The sequence below is a fragment of the Manacus vitellinus genome, unplaced genomic scaffold (genome assembly GCF_001715985.3).
Source record: "Manacus vitellinus isolate BGI_N305 unplaced genomic scaffold, ASM171598v3 scaffold_6_pilon, whole genome shotgun sequence".
Taxonomy (NCBI): Eukaryota; Metazoa; Chordata; class Aves; order Passeriformes; family Pipridae; genus Manacus; species Manacus vitellinus.
Genome location: NW_021940750.1, coordinates 4267802 through 4290239, shown reverse-complemented (window position 1 = coordinate 4290239; position 22438 = coordinate 4267802). Strand labels below are relative to the sequence as shown.

Here is a 22438-nt window from a genome sequence, read left to right as displayed (position 1 = left end):
GTGGAATTTGGAATGCCGCCCTTTAAGACAAAAATACAGTGAACGAAAGAACCTTCCTAACCAGACAGCACCACCAACAGAGGGGCACGGGAGGAAGCAACTTAGAGAACATCCCTGTTGAGAAACGCCTCGGCTAAATTTGCCGGATGGAACTGAGCGCCGTGACCAGGGCAGGAGAAAAGCTCACTCTCCCGTGTCTGGAGAAGAGGTACGGCACGTTCCCATTCCCGTTCCCTTTCCCTTGCAGGTGTCCGCCAGAGGGGGCCCGGCCCCCGCAGTTCTCCAGCTCCTACACCAAAAGCCATTTGGCAACGGAACAGCAGGAGCTTTCCTTTATTTCTTCTCTTACCCGCTGATGTTTCCCATGATAAAGCGAACTCGATTATAAAATCCTATGTGACAACTTAGCCTGTAAGGTTTTCAATTTCTAGTTGAAGTCCAGGAGAGATTAAATTGTCTTTGGTTCATGCCAAACTCAGTTGTTGCATTCTCTGTCCTACATAGTTATAGCCGCAAAAGCTGTGCTCTTCTCTAACTCGCTGTGAAACTGTGCCCCACTGTATTAGACTTGGCCTTGACAATCTTGGGGCTTGATTACTATAATGGAACATTATAGTAAAGCTTTGGATCTGAAAAATTTTAAATTAAGTAAAAATGTGACCGTTTGCCTACTAAGTCTCCCAGGCTGTAATGTTTTTCCTTGCAGTTCAGTGTGGGAAATAGGGCAGATCATCACCAGAGTGAAATTGAAAACTGAGTTTCAGTACTCTCTTGCTGTTGCAATAGGCTCATTTTCTTCTATTAGATGAGGAACCAACTGTATTACAGCCCATCAAAAGCTGCCCTTATTTTCTGTCAGACATTGTTTGCAGTCCTGAGCGATATGGATCAGGCAGAGTAAAGTCAGGACCCTGAATTTCAGGAAAACAAACTTCCAGCTCTTAAAGGAGTTAGTTAATAGGACCCTTTGGGAAACTGCCCTCTGGGACAAGGGACCAGAACCAAGGTGGTAGATCTTTAAGATCTGGTAGATCATAAAGCACAAGAGCTCTTGACCCCCAGGTGTAAGAAATCAGAAAAAAAAGGCAAGAGATTGGCATGGCTGAGTTGAGACTAAAGGGCAAAAAGGAAATGCACAGGCAGTGGAAGCAGGAAAGGGTATCCTGGGAAGAGCATAGGGATGCTGCCTGGTTGTATAGGAATGGGGTCAGGGAGGCTAAGGTGTGGATGGGGCTCAACTTGGCAAGGGATGCAAAGAATAGTAACAAGGTCTTCTACAGGTATGTCAGCCAGAAAAGGAAGGTCAAAGAAAGCATCACCCCCAATGAACACGACTCTAATGAACACGACAATGGATAAGGAGAAGGCTGAGATACACAACAAAATTTTTCTTGCCTCAGTTTTCACTGTCAACCTCTCTTCCTGCACTGGGAAGGGAATCTAAAGTAATATTCAAGTTACAAAGCTGTTCAGCACTATCTATTTAAAATAGGGATTCATTCAACATTGTTATACAATGAGACTTGTCACAGGGTTATTACTTTTGCACCTCCATGAAAGTCCTCAGACTCAGAGAGAAGAATTAGTATTTTTATAGTCTGAAGTTGAAGTTAAAAATAGAAGACAGGAACTTGTAAGAACTACAAGTATTTGTTGCCTGCTATGCATGCACTTTCCTACCATGATGCAAGAAAGCTCTAGACCCTGATGTCCATAATTTATCAATTATCAGTCTGCCGTGGGTGAAAATTAACCGGTGCTTAAAAAGCAAGACATTACAGATCCTTAAAAAAACCCCCAAAACCACACACACACAAAAAAGTCATCATAATTCAAAAATTTCTTGGCTGCCTTCCTAGCACCAGGAAAGCAAATTGGCATTTTCCACATGCTCTTCTTCACAAAGGCATAATTTCAGCAAAAACTTTTATTATTTATTACATTTTGGTATCTCTCAGTTTGGCGTTAGCATTTAATTCTGAATACATCAAATCAAGGCAAAGTGCTAGTGTTTATGGTGGTGATTTCTTTCTCCTCTTCAGCTGTCTTCTCAGAGGAGGAAGATTTCTCTGTACAGACAAGGTACTTCACACCTAAAATGTTCTCCAAAGAGAACATTCAATAAATGCACTTTGCATTAAGTTTTCAGGCCTCATTTTTAAAAAGTATTTTGGTAATACCCCGTGGACAATTTCAATACCTGACTCAGGCCACAGCACAGTGGCAACAATAGGTGCTTCACTCCATTTCCTTTCCCTCACTGCTTGTTCCTGCCACTCTTAACTGTTTCTTTAGTTAAATTTGTTCCCTGACCTCATTCATCTCACAGAGGGTAGTGCAATTCTTCAAGCTGAGATGCTGTACAAACATCCTAGTTTGCACCTTCAGTGTAAAATGGTGATTTCCAGGCTAAGCTCAGGTACTTATAGGAACTGTGTAAGTGATCTTGGCTTCAAAGCATAAATAAGTATGTGTCTGAAGGTTTTTCTGTTATGTATGCTGGAATGCAAATTAGAGTTGGGTAATAACATTTACCAGAATACAGGCTAAAGTTGCTACATAGCCATATTCTGGATTTTTTTATGGGCACAGTTTCTACCACTAGAAGCTCTTAAAAATCTGTTTACATAGTTTCAGCTCTGCTATTGTATTTGGCCATGCAACACCAGCAATGGGATTAGTAAAACAAAAAGCCTACAATCTCAGACAGAAGCATCCCATGGGCAGGAACATTTCTGTCCATGATTCACCATGCAAATTACACCACTGCAGATGTAAGACTAAGAGATCAAGCTTCAAGCTTGTGAAAGGTATCAGGGAGCTATATTTTTTTTCTGAAATTGGTGGCATTTTGACTTTTACCTTTGGCTAGCTGGACTCTTATTTTCATCCTGTGTTTTTCAACCCCCCTCTGTATAGGACTTACCTACCAAATGTATAACTCATCACAAATCCGGGCAACTCCCAAACTATATCACTGTGAAATTCAACCAGCACAAAGTTCCCAGTGGAAGTAAAGTCTGCAACCTTCTCTGTCCCACAGTAAGGGCCAACTGCAGGTGATGTAGGTTGGCTTCCATCATGTATGAGCAAGTAGTCATAGTTGCATCTGTCACTATATTCCAGCTCAAAGGATAACATTTTGAGAGATATCTGGAGAAAATACAAAGAAAGCACTTTGCTTCCAGGTTACAGCCTTTTCTCTTACCCTTTGTATGTAACAAGGACAAATAATCTAAAATCCTTGTGTGCAGGCACTGTTTTTTATTCTGTGGTTGCACCACATCCTGATCCCATACGGCAATGCAAATAAGTATCAAATTATTTGCTTAGTTCATCAGTCTTTGGATTGGAAGAAGAAGCAAGGGACAAGATTGATCCTCTACACTTTATGTTCTTTTCTCTAGAGAAATATAAAAACAACACCTGTGCAATGTTTGAGTTTTCTAGTGGGAACTCTTACTTAGGGATTATTTTGAACAAAGCTTGTACCTACTGGTACAAGCTAAATTCGTAAGTTCACATGCACATGTAAAGGTTTTCCCTTGCTGAGCACTTCAGATTCCAAGATCCAACATAAGTTCTTAAAATGAATTTTTGCTTTCAGATTTTTACTCTGAGAATGCCTGCTGAAAAAGTGACATTACAGCTCTTATTCTCCAAGGGAAACACATTGCATCAGAGAACAGTGATGAAACCCATAACTGAATTCATCTGTGTCTTACCTTGTATCCTACTGGAGAACTGATGATCCAGAAGCATGCTCTGTTTTTGGGGTATTTATTAGGGTAGTTTGGAGAAGTGATAACTCCATTTGAATCTCTGAAAGTGGCTCCACAATTCACTGAAGAATGAAAAACAGTGAAAGATATATTAACAAGAGCATTTTGTCAGTAGAAATGAGCTTGCATATACTCGATTGTATTATTTCTTCAAGCCAAGAAAAGAATGTACTACCATGAAAATCGACTGCCGAAATATTTTATTTCTTAGCTTAATATTTGTGTCAGCAGCTGTGCTGAAGGAACTTAGAAACATATCTGATAAATAACCTTTGGAGAACAGGGAACAGCTGCATCTAAAGCTGTATCTGTCTTTAAAATTGAGTGTTACCATATTAGCCTAGCATTCTAATGGCACTACCTGCACTTCAGAAAAGAATTAGCTCAAGTATTCAAGATTGCATTATCAAGCTAGATCTAGTGTTTTCTAAAAATGACTCCATCAAATAATGCAAAAAGAGTAAAAATGACACATTTCTAAGACTTCTTCAATTTATGCTGTAAAAAGGTTTGGATTTTCAGTTGAAATAAAGCAGCAGCAAGTTATTTGGGCTACTGCCTAACTGAAAGCATGCTGCAGTACAACAGAATTTTGTCTGGCAGTCCATAATGCATTTGTGCGTTCGCAAAACAGACACCCCTCAAGTGACTACAGTGAGCACTGTGTTTCATGCACATAACAAAAGCTTTTGATTCAGAAAGTGTAAGTTACCCAAGGTCAGTACCTCTCCCATTGCATAAAATCCTACAAAATCTTGCATAACATCTTGCCTGGTTACTGGCTTTATATCTCATTGGTTGAGATCTCTTGTTGAGTTCTGCAGTCTTTGTGCTCTTTGGCTGCACCACTCCTATTAATTAAAGTCATTGCATTGTTTTTATTTAAAGAAATGGTTCTGGAGATATGAAGAAGCCTAACACAGGCTCTCAGAAGAATATGAGTGGGATCTCAGGATTACTAACATGAGATCCATGCAACATCCCATTTTGTGTTTCCTATGAGACTTCAGACCCATCATTGCCTGGCCTCCTGCATTAGCAATTCCTGGGAAAGTCTAAAGTATGACAGAGACCTACTCTGGAGTATATAGTAAAAATTTTAAATTCTTACATACAAATACTATTAATGCTGTTCTATAAACTTTGTGAAGGAGTGTTCATACCCCTGTTGTAGGAGGCTCTGAATCCTGTGGCTGTAATGTTCTCATCACTTGCAAACTCTACCAGCATTGTTGATCCAGATGCCACTAAGGAGGGCAATGAATCCTTCCCACAGTACTTGTCCAGCAGGACAGGGGAATTCCTGCTGTTTCCATTGTAAATTTTTATATAGTCAGAAGAACAGTCTGGGGAGGGTTGAAGATCAAAAGCCTCAAACTGCAGGAAAACCTTGAGAAACAAGAAAGCAGATGTGGGATTTAATGCTATCCACAGGGAAAGCCTCAAACCATCTAATGGTTATCAAGTGAACCAGAACTTCATATTTATTTTACTATCCATGTATCATTGAAACTCTACTTTCTTTATTAAAAGAGCGTAGAATTTCACCTAGCTATCCTATTACTGAGCTCCCGGAGATTGATCTTTCACTGCTGCTTGTCTTTGAAAAGCCATCCAATCTGAACTGGATAAAAATCAAGTTAAATAAGGCATCTCATAGTCTTAAGTCTTATGAAAATTGTTGAGACTGTCTTTCATTCACTGCATAACAAAATAAATGTCTTGATCCATGAAACTGACTCCCAGGGGGTACTCACGATAATGAAATAATGCTGCATAGTCCAGACACTGAGGTTCAAACCTCTTTTCTCCTAATAAAAGTTACCTTACTTCGACGGACGCGGATCAACCACAGACAGTTGCTGTTGTTCGGATATGGAGATGGGTAATTGACAGAGGAGAATGAGCCTTTGGATTTAGGCAACACAGAACTACAGCAATCTGAAGGGAAGAACCAAACAGTGTTGAAGAGAATGAAAACTGCACAAAAATCTTCCCGGAGTGCCTGACAAGTCTCTCCAACCATTTGCATCAACGAAGCTTGCAAAAGAGAAATTAATTATAATGTTTACAATTGTGTTGATGTTCCTAGTGTAAAAGTTATTGAAAAACTGCAAGTGAAATAAAGGTAGTTAAAGTACTTATCTGATTCAGCTACTAATGTTTTTTTAAAGATAGTAGGGCTTCATTCTTTTCACATTTTAGTTTACTGAAAAAGGCCTGGATCAGCTGTGAACTTCCTTAACCTCAATGATGGATCTAGTTTCAATGAAATCAGTATATCAATTCCCATCAGCAAATGTGTGTATGCAAAAATCAAGCTTGAAAACTAGACACTGTCAAATCAAAGAGGGGTAGTCACTGGGGGAAAATAGTAACAGCAATTAAGTCTAGCAACAGACCTAGTGACTGATATACAAAGTCCGATCTCATCTGTCTTTCATCTTTCCACGTCTTCATTTTTTGCACTATGTGTAACTCCCTCAATTACAGAACACGAATATATGGCATCTGATCATATGAATTTATGACATATTTCTCTTGCTCCCTGCTTTTCCTGAGACAACTGGACTTTTTTCGTTTTTGGTTTTTTTTGCACCTGAGTTTTTCTCTCTTTTTTTTTTTTTTAATTTAATTTAGTTCTTCCAAGCATACAGATCTAATTATGAAATTACATAATAATGGTATTGAAGTGTGATTCATTCCCAGTCCCACTGTCAAGAATGAGTATAATTAAATATTTTTTATGACTATCTTTGAGAACATGACAGCCATTGTAACGTTGTCTTATCTGAAGTTTAGGATTTGGACAAATCACTCTCTGCAATGATTTCTGTACCTAACTATCCAAAGGAAGGAAAGCTGTTTACTTCTAATTTCTAATTATTTAACTAAGTTCTAACACAATTCAGAGCAGAATTTAGTACACTACTATTTAGGCCTTGTTAATGTTTCTTCCTGTTTTGGTGGAAACTAATTGAATAACATGCCATAAAAGTCAAATACCATATAAATCAATTAGCCTGTGTACTGGGAGTTCAGGCAAAACCCATGCATTGCAGGAGCATGATGTTATACCTGTTTTGTGCATCTCAGCTGAAGAGTTCCTGCTTACAGAGGAATGCTAGGTATTTCTAGACCTTAAGATACCACAGGGATGAGTTAAGAAATGGATGGAGTGAGGAATTAGATAGCTATACAAAAAGCCTGTGGTTTTCTTCTCAAAGAGATTTCTGAATGGCACCCATACTTACAACCCTTCAGTCATTTTCTAGTTGAGAGAAATCACAAACCTGCTGGGACTACTGAGGCACATGACCCTAAGCTATAATCATGGCTGAGGAGAGGTTACGTGCTTTACAACCTTCCAAGCTCTCCTGAAATTAGAATTTGACAGAAGTAGCACCCGTGATTTCTCTAATAGATTTTGCTTATGTCAAAGAGCAGGGATTAGGTGAGGATACCTCAGAATGACAGTGAATTATTGAAAGTAAATTGTCCTTTCCAAGAAGGCAGGGGTTTGGCACAGGGATAGTTGTTTCCTCTTGTAGAGTGAGGGAGAGATGTATTGAAAGGACTGATGGCTGAGTTCCTTTGGGGGATGTCTGTCAGTGCCCACAGACATCAGCTCCCATGCCTTTTATCTACAGCACTTACTGCACTTGTAGAGCTTGTTGATTTTGGCTACATCCAAGTTACTCAGCCCTTCTCTCTGCCCAATGGGTATAGAGGGGTCAGGAACTGGTACAATAGTTGGTTTCCCTGGAGTGCTGGAGAAATCGTACCTGTAGGAATAAGGAAATCACATTTCTAGATTACTTCTCCTAGACAGTGAAGTTCTCTAACTGCATAATCATATTCATGTACCACATGAACAGAATGAACAGAATGGAAAAGGACAAGAAGCTTCTCAGAGACCAGCTCGTCTTCCCTGAAGAGGATCAGCGTGGCAGCCATTTGGTGTGCAGCAGCTGAGGGCAGGGAAGCAGAAAAAGCTGCACTGTCCTGAGTCAAGAGAGTTCACCAATGTCCTGGCAAAATGAACTGAATCCCACATTCTTGGTTCCTGAGGCAGAGGAGACAGAAGTAGTTCTGTCTCAGTTACTAATTGCCTATTTGCTGTTTGCAATTTCCTGCTTTTGGCTAGGCAAGTTTTATTTCACAGTTTTGTTCAGAAGTTGTTACTTGCTCAAGGAAATAAAGGAGAAGGCACATAATACAAGCTTGTACATTATGGACTAAAATGCAGCCTTAGGCAGTGCTCCCAGATGAGTATAAGGCAGCATACAACATTTAATGATATAAAAAAATAAATCCATCTTTCTTGCCTCTATACTTAAATGTTGTTGTCTATGATCAGCTGTTACTATATTAATGAAATAATTTAGACTTCAGAACTAGTTTAGATCAGTGACTCAAAACAGTTAGACTTTGGACCACAGCCATGTCAAAGGCCTCTGCTAGCAAGAGGCAGGAGTACAGTGAATGAAAGTGTTGTCCTATGTTTTAATTCTGTCCATATCAATTCTCGTTTTCCAGGACTCCTGCTGACAAAGGAAGTATGCTCGCTCTTAATTATGTCCATTCACTCAATTTTAAATGAACAGCAAATTAATTCCCTGCACAGAGCAACTGCTTCTTCCTAGATCCGAAAGCTGTTTGCTCCTTTGAAAAGACATTTCAGAAAACAACTTACGCGCCATAGTGCATCACTGAAGAGTAGTCATAGGGAAGACCCAGGTTTCTGGAATTCATTTTTCCAAAGTTCCCTTGTTCCCCTGTAAGGTAGGAAAGCAACATTTCAGTCAGAACAATTATTGCTGCTCTAATAGTACACTGCCTGCTGTCATAATCCTAAGAGCAACTTTGGATACTAATACTTGTTCTCATGAGATCTCGGATCTGGCAAAACCACCTGAGATTTTTGAAGCCTATGGGAATCCATTTTTACAGTCTAGTAGGTTTCAGAATATAAAGTGAATCGAGTAAGTCAAAGTTTTGATATAATCAATGAATCCATTACACTCTTCAAGCAAAACTACTCATCTTCTTTAGGATATCTCCAAATACATTTCAGAGCATTATCTTGAATATTATAAACATCCAACCTATGTCTCCAAAGCTGCATCCATACCTTTAGAGGGAAATCTGGCTACCCACGTAGGTAAAAAATTCAGAGCTATGCATGGGTCTTGCTGAGTCCTTTCACCACAGCGTTATAAGACCACAAAAGAAAGGGATTCCTTGCCCCAGAGGCCATGTTATCAGTCATGTTCTGGCCTTGTCTCTTATCAAACCCATCAGCAATGACTACAGTGAGAGATATGATTCACATGAAGCAGAGAAACTCAGCTAAACAAATTCTGTCTGAATATAGCTGCTTTTCATCTGTTTAACCTTAAAAAGCCAACATGAGATAAAAAAAGTGTTACACTGATACAGGACTGGGGACCAGGGACAGAGACGGGAATTCATGTCACCTAGCTTTATTTCTCTAAGTTAGGTGCTGAAGCTATTCCTCAAGGCTTCCAGGTTAGTCAGAGGAGACAGAAAGAAAGAGAGACACAGTTAGAGGGAGTTTTATCTGAAGAAGACACCTCGTTCTCTCCATGGACTGTAGAGCATGAATATGAATTGCATTCTGGGTCTCTTGGCCATGGTATGACAGGCAGGCAAGCAAGCACTGTCAGAGCAGGGAGCTGAATGAAGTCAGTCTGGCATTGAAGCTAAAGCCCTAACCACCGGGCACTCCTTTCCAGTTCTGTACTCTGTTATTGTAACTGTAAATGTGGTTTGTAAACCACGGACCATCTGGACAAGAGTTCAGAACTGGATATCTTTGCAGCCTACACAACTCAGCAGGCTTGCAACAAGAGGAAATCTCAGCCAGTAATGCCCTCCAGTGCTGATCCTGGGCTGAGGGCTAAGACATGCAAAAAGAAGATTCAAAATCCTCAGTCATATAAAATTTGGGGATAAACACAACTTTGGAGCTTTTCATAGATCAAAGCCTCATTAAGGCTTAAACTGTTTCTCAATGGCATTGGTCCCCCTGACTATGTTTTAATCTCAGTTCCTCTTATCTGCTATACTGACTTCAGAAAGAATTATCAGCAAGTACACAGCTTCTTTTGAGGTGATGAACAGAGAACACAGTTCAAATGCAGTGAACATCTGAGCATGTGGCTACTGTTTGGCACAGAAGTGCTTTGCTGAATTTTTTTGCTAAATAAAGAAAAAGTAATGGCATCCTGGCTGGACTGAGGTGCTGCCAGCAAACAACCATCTCCCTCATCACATGCCAGAGAGATCTGGCTGTCTAGACCTGCACATGTGTGGGGACTTACCCTATCTTTTCCACTCTAAAAAAAAATAATAAAATCTACCTCTGCCCGAATCTAAGTGTAATGACTCTTCTGAATATTTTTTTTTCTCCAAAAGTTTGGGAAAAACAAGCTGAGTTTCAAGTAGCTAAGTGGACAGCAACCAATCGGGCTGCATTTTGTCAAAACAAAGAAGTAGGATGGCTTCCAACGTAAATTACTGGATAAAAACAAAATCCAGAAAACATCCACAGTACGGAAGTCCTGGCAAGAGAACAGCTTGTGTGAGAGAGCTGGGAAGCTGCAAAAGGTCTTGAGGTCTACTTCTGCACCACCAAAGTCAGGAGGAGCTCTGCTATGAGCACTGCAGCATGTTTTTAGAGGAGATGTACACTAACAGTCCTCATGAACATAACTGTGTTTCTTTATTTCCTTTCCCCTTTATATCTTCGCATTTTTTCCCTACAGTGCTTGAGCTGCATACACTCTGCATTCTAACTCCCTTGTCACACAAATCGTCTCATTCTCCACCCATGGTGAACGCTGTTAAAACACTGAAGATATAGCCCATCTCCTTTTGCACAGTCTTGTCTTTTTTACGTCTTTCCCCTCATTTATCCTTTCATGATACTGTGCCTGAATCAGAGCTTGGTTACGTCTGGCTCAGGGGTTGAGCACAGAGGGTAATAGTGAATGGGGTACCATCAGACTGGCAACCTGTCACCAGTAGGGTTCCACAGGGCTCCATTGTAGGCCCTGTGCTCTTCAACATCTTTATAAATGACTTGGACACAGGACTGGAAGGGATACTAAGCAAGTTTGCAGATGACAGAAAACTGGGAGGAGCTGTTGAGTCCCTCGAAGGCAGGGAGACCCTGCAGAGAGACCTCGACAAATTAGAGGACTGAGCAATCCCCAACCATATGAAGTTCAACAAGGGGAAATGCTGGATACTGCACCCATAATGGGGCAACCTCAGATGTTTGTACAGACTGGAGAATGAGATGCTGGAAAGCAATGTCACGGAAAGGGATCTAGGGGTCCTGGTTGTAGGTAAGTTGAATCTGAGTCAGCAGTGCCCTGGCAGCCAGGAGGGCCAACCGTGTCCTGGGGGGCATTAGGCAAAGCATCAGCAGGTGGTCGAGGGAGGGTATTGTCCTGCTCTGCTCTGCACTGGTGCAGCCTCATCTTGAATATTGTGTGCAGTTTTTGGCACCCAACATAGGAATGACATTAAGCCATTAGAGAGTGTTCAAGGAAGGGCAATGAAGAAGGTGAAGGGCCTTGAGAGGAAGCCATATGAGGAGCAGCTGAGGTCACTTGGTCTGTTCAGCCTGGAGGACACCAGTGACAGGACCTGAGGGAATGGCCTGAAGTTGTGCCAGGGGAGGTTTAGGCTGGGTATTAGAAAAAGGGTCTTCACCCAGAAGGTGGCTGGGCACTGGAACAGGCTCCCCAGGGAAGTGGTCACAGCACCAAGTCTGACAGAGTTTAAGAAGGATTTGGATGATACTCTCAAGTACATGGTATCACTCATGGTCCTGTGCAAGGCTTGATGATCCTTTTGGGTCCCTTCCAACTCAGCATAGTCTGTGATTCTCTATCCTTCAGAAATTATGACATCTGTACCTGTGGACTTCCCTCCGCAAAACTAGTGTAAGATTCTGTGTGTCTAATATATATAACTTAATGTTTTCAATTCCTCTTTTCTAGTATATCCTTTGCTGGCATTTCAAACATGGCACACCCTTGTACAGTGGCAAACAACTCACAGCAAAATTATACCTTAACACTAGAGCTGAAAACTCAATAAAGAACAGCACAAATGGAATTTATTTAGGATATCATGGGAATAGCTGAAAAAACTTTGGAGAACAGTGTGTTAGGAATTTTCAATAAAAACAATCAAGTTCCATCTGGAGAAAAAGATATTTTCAGCTTTGCCTGACAGTGAAGAGCTGAATAACTCATTTGTTGAAGAGGTGTATGAGAATTTGGTATTTGATTGTCCAGCCCCACTTACTATTATTTTCTATAATGAACTAAATACACTATTTTATTTTTACAATTGTTTTGAGTTGTCCAGCTCTCTCACAGCTGTCAGATAAGTGATTCCCTCCATACTTTCTTCTGATATTTTCCTTCTGTGTACCACTTTCTCATTTTCCCTTTGATCTCCTGCTGTTCTCTCTACCCTTTATTGCCCAGACCCTGGAGGTGTGTATATGAGCCCACGTTTTCAGCACACAGATCATGGGCACATGCCCAAACTATTTATCCTGCATTCCTTTCCCTAAATAACATCCACTTGTTTTTCCTCTATAGATTTACCTATCCTGATTGCTCCCCATGGCTCCTTCTTTTCATGGGAGCGTATATTATTCTGTCCACAAGGAGGAAATAATTGCAGTCATTCCTCTCACATCACACCAGGTTCCAGAATTTTGCACATGCTAGTGGTTGCATGTGCTTCCATTGTCTCAGTATTGAGTCCCTCGTTCATATACATTTTAGGATATGTGCATTTCACTCACTGCCAGTGCCAAGATGTCTGCTTGCTGCCTTCCCCTATTTCCATGATTTTCCCCAGGATAGAGCTGCTGCGTGATTCCCCACCATGATCTCAAATGTCACGTTTCACCCAGTTAAGAGTCCTATAGTCTTACTTCATGGCCAAGTCTTATCTATAACATTTTGCATTTCTGATGATCTTGATATTTTGAAGTCTGGGCTCAAGATGGCAATCAGAATAAGAATGTAGAGCTACTTTTAGACTGTATCTTCCACACTACCATAGGTGTAGCCACTGAAATTTCCCTAGTACAAACATTCTCCTTTATCTGAAAGTATATATTTTCTCTTAAGATTTAGTGGACATACCTGCCACTATGTGTTCCCACATAATCTTGACAAATCTGTCCCGATCGCTCCGTGCCTGTTCGTGGATGAAACCCAGCGCGTGGTTCATTTCATGCTGAATTGCTCCTTTATCCATGCAACCATTTTTCACCAGGCCTACTGCTTGACGTCCTCCAATTTTTCCAAAGTAAGACCAGCAACTAAGAATAGGCAATCAATAACCAAAATTATTATATTCAGCAAATAAAAAAAAAAATAGATGTACTGTTTATGTCACCAACGTCCTTTAGATATGCAGCCACAGAAGGGGACATTCAAATAGTCACTGGCATGAGATAAAATTTTTACAACAATAAAGAAAATGTCTCATTTTTGAATTATACCCTGTTACTTTTAAGTCCACACACACATGTATTCCTGCAGCCTATTAACTGATTTAACTTTCAGTATATCTGAAGAAAAATGAAAAATTGCACCTGCTCTCTGAATCTTTACTCCCAGGATAAAAAAAAAAAAGGCAATTCCTTAAGTCCAGAACAAAACAGAAAGGAATCTGAAAGATCTTTTGAGTGCTTCCACTCTCAGGAGACAGGGAGCTTACCTCTGCCCATGTTCAACATACACGTAGTCTGTTTCTGTAGTGCGATTTACAAACTGCACACAGGTCAGTGTGGAGATCTCCTGCAGAGCATCAGCAATCCAAGACCTCTCTGTTATGGCTAGAAAGAGAATGGGGCCAGGAGAAATCTTTCTTGGTTAATAAAAACCAAGGTGCATTGATGGGGTACATTCCTTTAAAACTTCACAACGTTTTTTAGCTTTTTATCTTACAAGTATGGTAAAAAAAGGGCACAAAGCCTTCAGAGATCTTCAAGTTGATTGGACTTTTAAGGGGAGGTATAAAAATTACAGCTATCCATATGCATATTCTATAGGAAACCCCTGATGGAAAGCAAAAGATTTACATTGTTTCTTCCATTAGACAGGACAGAAGAAATGAGACAGTTTCAGATATAAATAATTAGATTAAAATATCCCAAATGAGCCAGTTGACTGTAGCTAAGCACCAAAACCTTATTTTTTATCAGAAAAAAAACTGCCTGCCACAGCCCCTCTGGAATCACTTGAGACAGCCAAGGCTCTGATGATCACATGTGGTGTTTCTATTCAGCTACCAAATAAAGATCAGAGTGTTTATCTACTTTGGAACATTTTGGCCTAATTTGGCTTCCTTAGTTATGAATCATCTATGACTGATTTGTATCTCAATTTCCTAACATTTAAAGTTTGGAGAGAAGGAAATAACCCTCACCTAACCACAAGAGTATATGCCGCAGTTCTGGAAGCAGCACATAGGCAGAGAAGCAGACTAGATAACGCAGAGACTGGGCTTTCCTCAGTTCCTTTCCCTGAGGAACGGGAATCAGGCACAGGCCGTATTTCACTTCCATGACATTTTCTCTCTGGGTAAGATCTTTTAAGAAGGGTCTGTATGGAAGCCCCAGTCCAGATTAAGGCATCACTCCTGCAGCCTTTTGCACAGGACAGAGCTATTGACTGACTAGAGGGAATTAACAAAGGAAAAAATATCTTCAAGGATATCTTTTCCTCCATTTTTGCCTCTACAGGATTTCTAGTGTGGGAATATTTCTATGAGAAATTGAAAAGAAAATTATAGAGTTCAAAAAAGTGCTCCTAGTGGTAATTTTGACAAAAATACATTCATAATGTGAATAAATTATGCTTTTTCTTCTCTACTTGCTAAATATCAAAGTGCATTGTAGCTAGCAGGAATGGGCTAATATTTGAAATTACAATTAATTAGCTGACTACAGCCCAATTAACCACATATTTTAGTGTCTGTAACTGAAATGTTGGGAGTCTTAGCCAAACTACCACAGGGCTAAAGGACAGCAAAAGAGATGTGTCAATAAACTCTCACTTGTGCAGAGGTTGCTTTTGGTGCATGCCACAGAAAAATAAAATAACAGGGAGTATAGGGACTGGCCGATCAATGCTAACTTTACAGCATCCATTTGCATACACTCACAGAAATCAGAAGAGATGTTAACTGGAACCTTGACTAGTCCATCTTGTGACTTAGGCCATAAACAACTCTCACAGTTAATTGCACTGCGTCGTCCTCTTCTCAAGAGGATGTCTCCTTCATACACAGCTATTTCACTACCTGGCAGATGAAGAAGATAAAGAACATACAAGTCAGTCAGAAGGCAAATACACATAAATAAGGGAGACAAGAGGTACACACTAACCAAGCTTTTGGAAATTTCTTTCACTGAAGTTCATCTCCTAATAATGTGAGAAAGGATTAGTATGCCAAGACTGGTTAGGTTTGCCTTGCTTCCTGGGTAGAAAAGTTTAATATTAATATAGATGTCATAGTGCAGCTGTAATCAGTCCTGACTAAATATATTTTAGCTTAAAAAGCTTTGGGAGCTTTCAGAGGGGACTGCTAAGTATTATAAGTCATTGTACTCTTTATTAGAGATTGTGGAATTAAAGAAAAATCATAAGTGACCTCTGTAAAAATGAGATGAATCATACAAAAGAAATTACTATTTTTATCATGCATATTGAATGCATGAAAGCTATTAATTTCCAGGTTAACTGTTAATTTGACATAAGACATTGTGACATCCACCTCAATTCTGACTCCAAAATACTTGGAATACATTTCTCACAGACAAGAGCTATCAGTTATTAGGCCAAGAAAAGTACAACAGTCTTGGGTGTAGCAGGCAGGGAACTGCTATATATCACATAGAAAAGAAAACAAAGTGAAGAATAATCTGATTTGCTGAAACTACATATAGAAAAGAACATTTCATGTAGCAATTGCTCTATAAGTCTTCTTAATTTCTTTATCCAAACAGCATAAATAATCACACTGAATATGACTTTAAAACACACTTGAATTCTGTGAACTGCCTTCCAGTGATGCCAAAAAACATTTTCAAAGAGAAAAAAGTACCAGATAACGATGCTCAGGTATATAGATCCAGCCCCACCAAAACCTGCAGTTATTTATATAATAATTACAATCAAACTCACCTAAGTCATTGTTTCTTGTAGCTATCTGAAAAAAAAGCATATATTTTAATACATGTTCATCTCCATAGCAGAAGACTTCTATCATGTGGAATCACAGCAGTAGGAGTTTGTAACTAATTTTAAGAGAGAGCAACTCATCAGCAGCAATGTAAATTCTCAGCATCTCAGAGCAGTGACACACCTGGACAGGTTTACTTAGTGCAAAGCTATAGAGAAATGCTAAATGAGTTGGCAGAAGAAAGTACTTCATCTTCAGGTTTCCAAGACGATCTTCTCTGCTCTGCAGCTCAGTTGTCAAAGTTGTGGTTAGTTTACTTGGGGCAAGTTTTATGGGAAAGCTGCTGCTGTTGTTAACAAGTGTAACAAAATTAGATAACAAGAAGTATTTTTACAAAACAAACAAGCTGCAGGACCTCTCAAGAGAATTTCCAGGCTCTCATTTCTTATTTATCTTTAGAAAACAGAGGAAGTGGAGCAATAGGAAAGAAAATTCCATAACCTTAAAGTGACTCATCTTTAATTCTAAGAACCCATGAGCTGCTGTAGGTCCCCTCACTGCTGACCAAGGCAAGGATATCTGGTAGCAGTCTGTTTGCAGCACAACTCAGTCTCAAACAACTCTTTGATCTATCCACACTACCTGTTCTAGTAATTCCCTAGCTTGCTGCCAGGAGCCACCCTGCTCTGCAGAGCCCATCTATAAGCTTGTCCCCTCTGTGCACAGCTCTCAGGCAGGCATTGCTAGCCAGGAGCACTAGAAATCTGTTGGAGTCAGAGATGAATCCGATTGTTGATTAAAATTGTTTTTCCAATACAATATCTTGCAATATAATCACCACTGACAGCAATTGTATGTCTTTCTGGAATCTATAAATAAAAACCACCAGCTCACAGAGCTTTGGCTTCCCACCTTCTGGGAAGCCCTCCTTCCTTTGATGTCCATAAGTAGAAACAAGACTAGAAAGACAGGCTGAATCCTAGAAAATCCTACACTGTAAGAGTAAGCCACAGAATGGGAATATTCATCTTGCAGATACATGAACCCCACCATAGGCAAGCATATCTTGCTTTCTCCTTCCAGCTTCAGCCCCTGCACAAATACTGAGGTGCTATAGAAAATCCTAAGGATTTGCTGTATCAGATCTTTAAGAAATAAGCAAGAAAACCTTTGGAATTGCCTGCAGAGACAAATTTTTGAGGAACCTATGTGGTTCACAGCAAATTGAGATGGCAGAGTGTGCCTTTTCAGAGAGATGTATGGGCTGGTCCTTTGTTATTAGGGAGTACTTTGCTAGGAAAATTTTAGCTGATATTATGTAAAGCTTTGCTACTAATATTTTCATTTTACCCTATTAATAGTTTGCTCATAAAATTTCTAAAATATTGCACATTTCTGTGACTTCCACAATTCATCTACAGTTATAATTTCCACGTAGATTATACTGCAAAATGAAGTGGAACATTTTTCTTTGGCTGATAAGAGGATGAGGTTCAGAAGTGTCATAGTTTGAGATGGCCCCCCCGATTGGGAGTGGGGGGCTCAGAAGAATCCAGGTGAAATTGGAGACGGGCCAAAAGGCTTGAGAGTTGCCCTGCCGAGTTTTGACTGGGGGCAGCCGAAAACTGACTTGGAGGAATGAAGATTCCAAACGCCTACTGTGATAAGCTACACTACAGCAACAGCAAACCGAGGTATGAGACTGAGGTATGAGAGAGAGAATGACACAGCAGAGACTGACATGGAACCGAGGACAAAGGTCTCAAAGCTACCTTCTTGGACTTTGTGAGGAGAAAGACTGCAGTAAACAGCTGAAGGTTGGTGAGGGAGTGTTCAGGGGCCCCGAACACTCCCACAAGAGAGAGACTGCGTTACATATCAGCCTTGAAAGGCTTCTCCTGGACTAAAGTTAAAGGGAGGGGCTTAAAGGGACTGATAGAAGTGTAATAATATATATATATAGTTGCCTTTAGTTTGTATAGTATTTATTTGTGTAAATAAATATATATACTTCCCCTTCCCCCTATAGGAGCCTCTGGCCTGAAAGTTTTCTCTTTGGTATTGGGATAAATTGTGGGAAGGGGTGGGAGGAAGCCTGGAAATTGGACTCTGGATTTCTAATGTGGCTAAAACTGTCCTCATGTTTGTTATATTGTTAACCAGAGCTCTTTCTGTACAGTTCGAAGCAACCTCTGTGTCTATTCAAGATCAGGTTCAAAACAGAGACAGAAGGAGTCACAGGAGCATATTCCTGATGCAATACATCACAAAACAACAGAGGAAAGAGCAGAAGTTATTAGGCAGTAGAAGCAAGAGAAGACGACCTGTTCCAGCTGGGTCACTCCAGGTGTGCAGCAAGGAGGGATGGGAGGGCCCTTTGAAGTTCTTCCAGTTTTGCATATCCATTTCATGGGAAAAAAAAACCCTTGAATGAAGAGATTTATCCCATGGTTTAATTAATTTTCCTGACTGCCAGAAACAACTGGGCATTTTTCAAGGCTAATTAATAGACCAAAGTCTCATATCACCTGATAGCACATTATCAGAAGTTGTCTCGTAGATGCAAATTTCCTTTTTGATGCTGCTTGTCTACAGTTGCCTGCTTCAATATTTTAGCAGAATAATATTCAGGTCTTGTTCTCATTATCTATCCAAATAATTTGATTACACAGCTGTAACTTGCATTCCTTCTCCCATATGCCTTTTCTTACACTGTCTTTTGGCATTTCTCATTGTTAGCCACACTGTCCTTGATCTGCCAGATATTTTATCACTGCCATTGGTTAGAAATTTTAATATGATGTTTATCATATTCTTAGTGATGCTTGCTTAGTTTCAACTTAATTTCACAGCATAGAATGGGCACTTCTTTCACCATGTAATCCAAGTACCTCTTGGCAAAATGTTAAATGATAAAGTTAGAAAAAATGAACACCAGTAGGTGTTTAAATATAAGGTTTTTCCCTAGCCCTGTATCAGTAATAGGTATCATCAGAAATGATAGGAATGGTATGTCCCATGACTTTTCCATAATGAGAAAGTACAGAGGCACTTTCCCTGGCTAAAGCATTAGAGCAAATGAACCTCAAGGGACACAAATTTCAGGAGAGTGAATGGCTATGTGACTGTCTAAGTATCCAGTGGAATATCACTCTAAAACTCAGTTCCTCAGCTACTCACATAAAGGTCATGCAGGCAATTTCTAGTGAACAAACAGTCGGCATAACTCAACTGTGTTCACCTTAGGAAGCTTATTACTTTTCAGGAGGATTCACAGTTATCTCTACATGCTTTAAGAGGCCAATTGTTCTTACTACATAAAAAATCCTAATTTTTAAAGTAACAATAACAGAAAATATTGCATTTACTACATGACAATTCTTTTTAAGGCTCTGAGCAGCTCTGCATTTAGACAGAAGTCAGATTCTGCCAAAGAGCATTTTAAAATAACTTTGTAGTCATTAAATGAAGGTATTATACTACACTATAACAGGCTGAAAAGAGTTAAACAATAAAAACATACACAAAACCTCCTTTGCATTTAAAATTATGTTAGTTAAGAATTATCTGTTTACAGATATTGTGTCTTATAGGATGCCAGGATTAGTGAAAGCATGCAATTCATGCCTCATTAACGATTGGGAGAAGAAAATGAGCTTTCCTGCTTTTCAGTTGCCAGCAAGGTAATCGGTTTAGAATAATTAAATCATTGACCTTGATGAAGTGCAAAAAATGTTTTGGCTTTTGCAGAAATTAAGATTTACAGATTAAATTAAGATTTTGTAAATCTGGTCCCTTATTTTGTCCCAGTTACCAGGCAGCAAAAGCAAACCTTTCATAGAAAAGGTTACTATTGAGCATAGTATACATGTGATACATAAACACTTGAATGCTAATTTTAATATAATTAGTCAATTGAGGTGTACTTTACAGCATCTTAGGCCATTACATATATTGACATATTTCCACATTTTAGGTATGTTTTTATTTAAAAGAAAGATCTACTCTTTGAGAGAAAAAGTCTCCAGCGTAAATACTGAACTATGTTGAAATTAGTTTAAAACCAACATGTGTTTGGACTCTGTTTCTCCTAAACCACCCCTGCACAGTGTGATCTTTGCTATTTTACCACCTTTTACCTTTCCAATGTCAGAATGATACCATAATGTTAGAAAGGAGAGGCACAAGTCTACAGACCCTGATCTGAAGATAACTACATGTGTCAGTGAGCCTTAACTTGAGATGACAGCTAGAGACAAGAGTCAGCAGAAGCTTTTACAGCTAACTTGGTTTTGGAAGTAGCTGTAGGGTGAAGAGAACTTTACTATAGCTTTTTAACTTGATGCATGGGGGAAGTTGGGTTCCTGGAGACGAGCTACAAAGACTGATTTCAGTATTTGAGTATTTACATACCCAAAGACTGAGCCAGATGGGACTGGCTTGTCCATAGCTGCCCTGGTTCTGGTAAAACCTGATCTGAAACCAGTGTCCAATTGCAAACATCACACAAATGCAGTTTTATGTAAAAGTTCTTCAGACACAAAGGAGAAGTCCTGATTTAATGCTGCTCTCTAGTGGTTTGCCATTTGTGCAAGTGGGACACATTTCCCGAAACAATCAGGAACTCCCCATCATCACTCACAGCCTGTTAACTCCTTTGATCCCTCTCTCAGCACCAACCACTAACTGCAGAAAATGCTTGCAGGCATGAAAAGTCTGTCCTGTAATCTGTGCTGAGAAGTGATGCATCAGTATTAGCCTGAACTACCTCAAAACTGTAGTTTAGCTTCTGCAGTCTTGTTACTTCACTATTCACCTTCTCCAGATACTTATAGATTACGCATACAGATGCCACAGTAGATTTCTGAAGTGCTCTGATGGCCCATTAGGAAAATGAACCATTTACCTGCACCATTTTCTCTAAAGGATTCTTAAATCTTCAGATTTATTTTGTTGATGAGTCCTCTTAAAAGGTTTTAGTAAGCTTATACTGCAGAACCCAAATACTCCTCTGGCCCTGTCCTGGCTCCACTTTAACTTCACAACATAGGCCATTGCCCTTTTCCCTGGTTTGCCTTGAAAGAGAACCAAGACAAATGGGCCAGAGGGGAGCACCCAGTAAAGTGCTACTCTATAAGGGAGGCTCCCTAGGATTTGTGGCCCCAGCAGTCTCTCAGTAGCTCAGCATAACCAATTTGACATGGTGTTGAAGTCCATCCAGAGGCTGAAGGCACAGACAAGACTAAAAACAAGGGCACAACACACATCCAAGGTCCAGAAAGGATACTAAGACTAGATTGAAGATACATGCTCCTATGATATAGCCCAAACAATGAGCAAAAGCCAAAGCCTAAGCCTAAATGGAACCCCTAGGCCAAGGGTGAGAGGACCCCACGTGAGGCCAGCCAGGAGCCATTAAGGTCTGTTGGCTCTCTCCATTCCTAAAAGCTACAACACGTTGCAATTCACTCCCTATACCACAGTGTGGGCTATCCAGTGAACACAACTGCAGCTTAGATAATGATATGCACTGGATCATCACAGGCTCTTCAGAGACCCCTAGGAAATTGTATTGCAGGCTCTGGGAAAGCTACATTGACTCAGCACCAACATATATTTGTCCCTGAGTCTACGACTTCTATTAAGTGTTTCTTCCAACAGTGTGTATGGAAGAAATACAGTCGCTCATCCTGCATCCTTTTTAAAGTTTGATTGCACTTTCCCATAGCTCTGGCACCATGGTGATTTAAGTAGCACTTACCAAGCTCACTCAGCAGCTGAACAGTTTCATGTGTGAGCTGCCTCTGAAGTCCTGAGTGAGCATCATCTGTTGTTACCGTTCACTGCACTGATTCGTGCTAAAACCTTTACTTGTCAGCAGTGATATTTTCTCTGAGACATTCTTCCTGAAACTGAGAGTTCCTCAACCCCTGTAAAGAATCATCTCATCAGCAACATCCCTGTCCTGCTCCATAGCACACGTCAGCCCTAAGGGATGCACAGATTTGTTGCAGTAACCATATCTTTTCCTTTACTATCTTGCTTATCTACTGATTCCATCAACTTTGGTAGATTTTTGCTTGGTTTTTTTTTTTTTTAAATTCTCTTTTAACCCATGTTATATGTTGCCACTTGTCAGAATTTACAATGGACTTTATTTTCACCATCCAGATATGACTTCCATTCTTTATTTCTGCTGCTCTCTAAGTATGATTGTTGTCTTTTTAAAATGTCCATCTCAGATAATGATATTTTCTTGCCATTTTCAAGATTTTATCCTTTTATTTGCTCCTTTTATCTAACTTCTTTGCTTTTGGGGAGTTACACTTTTTAAAGTCTAAAAATCAACATGAAAAATGTACAAGCAGATAATAACGTTCAAAACTTTCTTAGCATATCTCATT

The 22438-nt window shown here is 39.9% G+C and overlaps 2 protein-coding genes across 2 annotated transcripts in view; one reads left to right on the top strand and one right to left on the bottom strand.

Moving 5' to 3' along the window:
- Positions 1 to 1959: 1959 nt before the first annotated feature.
- Positions 1960 to 16323, bottom strand: LOC108641378 (embryonic protein UVS.2-like). Its single transcript, XM_018082933.1, has 11 exons — positions 16218 to 16323; positions 16037 to 16061; positions 15015 to 15152; positions 13566 to 13683; positions 12986 to 13164; positions 8479 to 8560; positions 7440 to 7567; positions 5608 to 5723; positions 4946 to 5171; positions 3726 to 3844; positions 1960 to 3153 (listed from the first exon to the last, which is right to left on the bottom strand). Exons 1-11 carry the CDS (start codon positions 16284 to 16286, stop codon positions 2923 to 2925), a joined length of 1431 nt encoding a protein of 476 aa, XP_017938422.1. The 5' UTR covers positions 16287 to 16323; the 3' UTR covers positions 1960 to 2922.
- Positions 16324 to 18280: 1957 nt separating this feature from the next.
- LOC103754042 (transmembrane protein 263) overlaps positions 18281 to 22438 on the top strand; it is a 222690-nt gene continuing 218532 nt past the window's right edge. Inside the window, exon 1 of the mRNA XM_018082935.1 lies at positions 18281 to 18381. Coding sequence (XP_017938424.1) covers positions 18289 to 18381 — 93 coding nt within the window. The 5' untranslated portion in view covers positions 18281 to 18288. The remainder of the gene's footprint in view (positions 18382 to 22438) is intronic.